Below are 7416 nucleotides of genomic sequence, written 5' to 3' on the forward strand. Positions count from 1 at the left end.
CTATTTTTATTTTATTACAATACTGGGGATAGAACCCAGGGCCTTGTACATGCAAGGTAAGTGCTCTACCATGGAGCCCAAGTAGCTATTTTTGTTTTTTCTTTTGGTGGGTCTGAGGTTTGAACTTAGGGCTTCATGCTTGCGAAGCTCGCACTCTACCACTTGTTCTTAGCCGAGGCTGGCCTCTAACTCCAGATACTCCTGCCTCAGCCTCTGGAGTACTGGGATTACAGGTATGTATCACCATACCCAACTCAAGCAGCTATGTTTAAATGGACACATTTAAGTAACTTTGAAGTCCATAATGAAGACAGTATAGAATTTTGCTGTGTTCACTTGGGCATTCTATACTTACAATAAATTAGGACTAAGTTTCATAACTGTGTGAAGTATAAAGGAAATGACAAGCCACAAACTAACACCATAGTTTATCAACGATGTCAAGAAAACAATTGTTAATTTTTAATTGACCACTGTTTTCTCACAAATTTTTATTAAGGGACAGCTAGCCAAATAAAATCACAATCTCAGAATCATGTTTTTTTTTTTAGTTGAAAAAAAGAAAACTGCAATTTTTTTCATTGAACAAACATTTGTTGAGCACAATGCCAAGTACTGTGCTAGGTGAGTGAATTTCTGATTTTAGGTTATCATTCGATTCGTTAATTTCCTTACAAATTATCTTTTATGATTACCAGAAACTGTATTTTACTAAAAATTTTGTTTATAAACAGATCAGAAACAATTCATCTTGGGCTGGGGATGTGGCTGAAGTGGTAGAACACCCGTCTATAAAGCTGCAAGGCCTTGAGTTCAAATTTCAGTACCACCACCAAAAAAAAAGAAAATTCATTTTGTTTACTGTACAAAAACAGTACATGCCTTCCTTCTGAAAACATTTGCTGTGTTGAGATCACCAAATGGCCTACTTTGGGAAACAATCCAGGAAGCACCATGACCAACCTCGTCTGCTGGGACGCCCTGTGCAGTCACCGTCAAGTCTTGAGGGCTGCATTCCGCTCAACCCGTCCGTGGACGTGCGTGACTCCAGACGCGGGGCTGCTAGGGGACACAATTTCCCACCACACTCCATAAAACAGGCCTTTACGAATTACCCCCGAGACACTGGAATTCACGTCCAAGATTATTTAACTCTCCATCTGCTCCTCAAATCGGGAGACAGTAGAATCTTGACTTCAAGCTACCTGGCTGTGAATTCATCCAGTGACGCACTCTCCGTACCCGTAAAAAATTCTTCTTCCAGAGCTGGGGATGGAGCCAGGTATCTAGGCAGTTCACAGAGCATGTTCTTAAATTTATTCTAGCGACCTTTCCGAAGTGAAGTTTACCTCATTCGCGTTAATATATAAATTTCTAGACTGTCTTACTTTCGAAGGTGGGCGCCACATTTTCATGTTTGTTTACACCCCACCCAGGACGCCGCCACATTTCTCCCTTTCCCTGCCGCAGGGTGGAGAAAGTCCCGGGACGAGGTCTCTGCGGCATGGCGGGCGACCTTGAGTCCAAGCCTCTCCTCCAAGGGTCCCCGTTCCAAATCTACATTTACAGACTGCCCTCGGCTGTTAAGACAGCGGAGTTAGACAAAGCACCTAAAAGCATTTTGCTTACAGAGTCGTGACTACGCCTCCACACTGCAGCAACCAGGAGCAGAAATAAGAACCCGCCAGCATGAGGGGCGCGCATTTTTTCAGACAGGGGTGGGGGCTGGGGAAAGCGCTTTACAGCAGACACCAGGAAGAAACAGCTGCGGGTTATACCGCCACGATACCCAGCACCCAGTCCAACCGGGGGACTCCGCCCCCTGCCCGGGAAAATGGCAGTCGAACCCGCCACTTTCTCGCCTAAACACAGAAAACGCGGGAAGTGGGGGACGTTGGAGGCGGGACCGAAAGCCCACCCCCCTCCTCCACCTCGGACAGGAAATGCCAGTCTTCAGGGAACGCGCGCCTTTGTGGCGCAGGCGCAGTTACTTAGCAACGTCCGCACAGCCGGGAGCCCAGCAACAATCGAGCCAAGGCGGGGCTCACCAATCAGGGCCGGCCTCGCCCTCGCTGGCTTCACCAATCAGCGCCGGTATCTCAAGGAAGTTTCCAGAGCTTTCGAGGAAGGTCCCTTTAACTTGGATTCATCCGCCAGGTAACTTTTCCATCTTTTCGTAAAAGAGAAGATAGAGCGCCTGGAATAAAAGGGAGCTAATTTGTTAGTATCTTTTATTTCGGATTGGCGGAATCTGGGGCTCAGTTGAAAACCCTAATTGCGCCGCGGGAAGGGAGGCTGAGGGAACTACTTTTGGTGGCGCATAGAGACGGCGGCTACGTAGAGGTGATAAGACACACCAGACGTTGCATAAATATGGGCTCCGTTTAGGCCGTGTATTTAGAGAGGATTGGCATTGTTGGGAGTTGTCGTGCCGGTGGCTACGTGTGATTGGCGATTCGCGGCCTCTTCATATTCTGTAACAGGTACTGACCTGTAGCGTTGGAGACCTGGGAGGTCTTGAGAGAGGGGGCTTAAATGAGGTCAAGCTGGCGGTTTCTCGGGGCTGGGTGTGTCCCGAGGTGGGGGAGGGGAGGGCGAGTGACGTGACGCTGCACGGGGCCTCCGCGCAAGAGTGGGCCTTGTTTGCGTGCGGGGAGTGGGGGCGGCCGGCGCGCCGGAGACCAACGGACGCCTAACCGATGGAGATTCCATCGCGCTTGCTTGAGAGGGGGAAGAAGGAAAAGAGGTAGTCTTTTTATCCTAGCCGTGTTCCATCTCAGTTTAATGAAAATTTTCCTGGACCTTACTGTTTTCAGTTTGCCTCTAGGCTGAGGTTTGGTAAAATTACAGCGTGTGGTGGGGATAACCCGAAAAGTAGGGAAGAAAGCTTCGGACCCTAGTTTAGAAGGCACTTCTTTTGTTTTAATCATTTGGAGTCCTTGACTAAACATTTTTGTGTTTAGTGACTCAGTGAGAATCGGGGGAAATTGGTGAGATGCTAATGATATTCGACATTTCCATTTAAAAATACAGGTCAAAATGCAGATCTTCGTGAAGACCCTGACCGGCAAGACCATCACCCTGGAAGTGGAGCCCAGTGACACCATCGAGAATGTGAAAGCCAAGATCCAGGATAAAGAAGGCATTCCCCCTGACCAGCAGAGGCTCATCTTTGCAGGCAAGCAGCTGGAAGATGGCCGCACCCTTTCTGACTACAATATCCAGAAAGAATCCACCCTCCACCTGGTCCTCCGTCTGAGGGGCGGCATGCAGATCTTCGTGAAGACCCTGACCGGCAAGACCATCACCCTGGAAGTGGAGCCCAGTGACACCATCGAGAATGTGAAAGCCAAGATCCAGGATAAAGAAGGCATTCCCCCTGACCAGCAGAGGCTCATCTTTGCAGGCAAGCAGCTGGAAGATGGCCGCACCCTTTCTGACTACAACATCCAGAAAGAATCCACCCTCCACCTGGTCCTCCGTCTGAGGGGCGGCATGCAGATCTTCGTGAAGACCCTGACCGGCAAGACCATCACCCTGGAAGTGGAGCCCAGTGACACCATCGAGAATGTGAAAGCCAAGATCCAGGATAAAGAAGGCATTCCCCCTGACCAGCAGAGGCTCATCTTTGCAGGCAAGCAGCTGGAAGATGGCCGCACCCTTTCTGACTACAACATCCAGAAAGAGTCCACCCTCCACCTGGTCCTCCGTCTGAGGGGCGGCATGCAGATCTTCGTGAAGACCCTGACCGGCAAGACCATCACCCTGGAAGTGGAGCCCAGTGACACCATCGAGAATGTGAAAGCCAAGATCCAGGATAAAGAAGGCATTCCCCCTGACCAGCAGAGGCTCATCTTTGCAGGCAAGCAGCTGGAAGATGGCCGCACCCTTTCTGACTACAACATCCAGAAAGAATCCACCCTGCACCTGGTCCTCCGTCTGAGGGGTGGCTGTTAATTCTAGTCTTCATTCCCAGTGCCCAGTGATGCTATTACTCTGCTCTATAGCTATTTGCCCAATTTAAGTTTAGAAATTACCAGTTTCAGTAGTAATAGCTGAGCCTGTTCAAAATGTTAATAAAGGTTTTGTTGCATGGTAGCATATTTGCTGTCTCTGTCAAAAGTTTTTGTGGTGTGGGAACCTCTTCAGGTTAAAAGGGTGTTGGTGCAGGATTTAACTTTGAGATTGGTGTTGTGATCAAAATTAAGTCACTTGTGGTGAGTGAGATGTGTGTGCTTTGTTCATTATCAGTGAATAGCAAAGCATTGAAAGTGTAAGCAATTTAAAATATAACCAGAAAACTCTCTTTTCCTAGTTACTTTGGGGGAAATCAAACATACCTGCCTAAACCCTTAAGTCTTCTAGAGAAAAATTGTTTTGGTTGAGCTTTAAATGATAGTTAAGTATTGGAAAGATAAGATTATTCAGTACTTGGCAGAAATGTCTATTGTCTAAGTCTCACACAAAACAGTTCACAATATCAGTACTATGCAGCAGATTTATAGATTTATAATAGTGTTTACATATCCATTCTTGGGATGTTTCATGGAAGTACTTGGATCGTTCATTTGTTCCTGTAATGGAACAACATACATGGTGGTTTTCAACTTATGATAAGGTAAGAGTGGCAAGGTGGCCTTGGGTAGTACATGTAAGGGAGAGAAGTTGCAGTTTTTCTCAAGTTTACAATAGGGAAATAACTTTTGGTACTGAAACTAGTGTCATAATAAAAGGCCCTTAGGAATATGACACTGATTTTAGGGAATGAGAGTGGCTTAGCATATAAGAAAAGATCTACAGGTGGTTGGGTATCATGACTCCATCCTGTAATTCTTAGCAGAGGATAAGTTGGGTTTGAAGCCCATCCCTGCCAAAAAGTTCCCCAAGACCCCTGCCCTAAACACCCATCTCAACCAGTTGCTAAGCCTGGTGGATCATACCGGTTATCTCAGGTATACAGGGAAACGGTCACTGTTCATCCAGGCAGGCCTGGGTATAAAGCATGAGCTTATCAAAAATAGCACAAGTGGCAATTGGAGTGACTCGTCAACACGGCCTAGAAAGTGCAAGTTCCTTCAACTGCCAAAAAAATGACAGGTGCATTAGCAAATTTGCAGATAACTAGTTACTTAGAAATAAACCCAACAAAGCCAGGCAAGCCTGGGAATGGTGAATTTTTGGGAACTCAGCTTCTCAAAATTGAGAAAAATCTTAGAACATAAAACACTAAATTGGGAGTACATAATTGTTACTTGGTAAATTAGACACTGGAGATACCACTTCAGTTCCTTGAAGTGAGAAGTTAACCATTTTGGCCCAGAAAGGAAAACAATGTTGAGCCTGTGGAGGTAGTAAAAAGATGAAGCCTTCAAAAAGTCTCAACAAAAAAACCATCGTTTCCCTTCTAAGGGAATTCAGTAAAAGGTTTGTGTTGATAGTCTATTTCTTGTGACCTTTCCTGAATGCTCAACCTGTGTTCAATGGTTGAAAGAATACTTAGAAACACTGAAAGTAGTAGGTTCCCAGGCTCTGATCTAAAGCCTAATGTTACTGCAAGATAAAGCTTTTGCCAGTTCTCAGTGAAATAAAACGGCACAGTAGATTTCACATAAAAGTGCAGTCTTGTACAATGATTCATTGTGGTTCTTAATAAAAGACTACTTGAGATCAAATATCCATCACCTTACTAGTTTAACTTAGGGCACCTAATTTTATTTTTTGGTGGGACTGGAATTTGAACTCAGGGCTTCAGCCTTGCAAAGCAGGTGCTCTACAGCTCTGACCACACCTTCAGTCCTTGAGCAACTAATTTTTAAAGAATTAATGCCTTTCTAAAAGCAGTAGAGTGCCTGCCTAGCCAGCATGAAACCCTTAGTTCAGACCCCAGTACCATCAAAAGTAAAAGATTACATATGAAGTGCTTAAAATGCTGAAAAACCTTCCCTAGTGCTTACTTTTTTTTTAATAATGAAGTGACTTAATTATCAAGAGTGATTAAATTAGCAATAGTTAAAACAGAATGGTAATACAAACTGAAATGGAACAATATTCAATAGAGTGAAAAATGCTATAGTAAGAAAAATGTGTGTAAAGCACAAAGAAGGGTGGGCTACTGTTAAGGTTGGTTGCTTCAGGAGAATGAGGGTTGCTGAAAGAAGGGCATATTTCAATGCCTTTATAGGTATTTGCCACTCTACCTCACACAGCAGTCAGCATTGTTCACAACAAGCATCCTATGTCTTAAGAACCAACAATGTAATTCTGTCCTGAAGTCAGACTGTTTTTATGTGAGTCTCTGGGTCAGGCCTCTAGAAACAAATCTCATGAGACTTTCTGAACCTCAACACACTTCAAATTACATTCTGCTGTTCCTCAAAGAATCCTGAGGGGAGGGGGACAAGCCCTGGCTCCCTGTTAGGCAGGCCCAGTTAACTCCAAATGGAGATTTAGACAAATGCTGATTTTTGGGAAAGGATCTTGCATTTAGTGCAACAATATTAACAGAAAAATGCTGAGGCTTCATTTTTCATATTTTCTTGATCCCATTGCCATCCTTTTCCTCCTACTTATTAATCATCAAAGGTTGAATGGTAGCCGGGTACTGGTGGCTCACACATGTAATCTTAGCTACTCAGGAGGCAGAGATTAGGAGGATCATGGTTTGAAGCACCTCAGCTCATGAGACCCTATCTCAAAAATACCCAACACAAAACAGCTGGTGGACTGGCTCAAGTGGTAGAGTGCCTGCCTAATAAGCCATGACTTCAAATCCCACCTCCCAAAAAAAAAGAAGGAAGAAAAAGTTGATGGACTTCACTCTCCAGCATGTCCTAGCCAACCCCTATAATTTAGTAACTACTCCGCTGACAGAACCTAGGATTTTTTTCTTTTTCTTTTTGAGACAGATCTCATTTTGTAGCCCAGCCTGGCTCCTTCACAGTGCTAGGAATAACGAAGTGTGTCACCATACTCAGCTGAGAACTTCTTTTATGAAATACCTTTACCTTCAGAAATTTCTGAACTTTCCTAAACTATCCTTAAATCACTGCAACCATTTTGAGAAAGGATGCTGTGTTCACAGAGGAGCTTGGAAAATTCTCTGCTACCTCCCTTAAAGAGATTTTGCCTTGAAAGAAAGAAAAATAAAGAAAAGAAAACAAAACAAAACAAAAAAAAAACCAAGAGATTCTGCCTTGAACTGGTTTAAAATTGTTTCACTCTGTTTTCCACTTTCCAGTTTTCAATCAGTTAACAGCCCTCACACTTTGAGAAACAATGTCCTCCCTGTCTCCTTACCTAATATTGCTGACTGGTTGCACATGGTCTCAGGCCTCCCAAGTAGCTAGGATTACTGGTGTGACCCACCAGCACCTGGTAGAAACACACCAGGTTAAATGGTTTCACCTTGGGAAGCAG

The 7416-nt window shown here is 44.7% G+C and overlaps 1 protein-coding gene and 1 long non-coding RNA gene across 3 annotated transcripts; one reads left to right on the forward strand and one right to left on the reverse strand.

The window, feature by feature from the left end:
• Positions 1-440: 440 nt before the first annotated feature.
• LOC141413817 (uncharacterized) lies at positions 441-1969 on the reverse strand. Its single transcript, XR_012438739.1, has 2 exons — positions 1206-1969; positions 441-1062 (listed from the first exon to the last, which is right to left on the reverse strand). It is a non-coding gene; the product is annotated as an uncharacterized lncRNA (long non-coding RNA).
• Positions 1970-2326: 357 nt separating this feature from the next.
• Positions 2327-4103, forward strand: Ubb (ubiquitin B). 2 transcript variants are annotated; one of them, XM_074046767.1, is made up of 2 exons: positions 2327-2483; positions 3034-4103. In XM_074046767.1, exon 2 carries the CDS (start codon positions 3040-3042, stop codon positions 3955-3957), a length of 918 nt encoding a protein of 305 aa, XP_073902868.1. In that variant the 5' UTR covers positions 2327-2483; positions 3034-3039; the 3' UTR covers positions 3958-4103. The 2 variants fall into 2 exon arrangements, with proteins under 2 accessions (XP_073902868.1, XP_073902869.1); XM_074046768.1 differs by lacking the exon at positions 2327-2483 and adding an exon at positions 2597-2746.
• The last annotated feature ends 3313 nt before the right edge of the window (positions 4104-7416 follow it).

Source organism: Castor canadensis, chromosome 11, assembly GCF_047511655.1.
Source record: "Castor canadensis chromosome 11, mCasCan1.hap1v2, whole genome shotgun sequence".
In the NCBI taxonomy this organism is placed as follows: domain Eukaryota; kingdom Metazoa; phylum Chordata; class Mammalia; order Rodentia; family Castoridae; genus Castor; species Castor canadensis.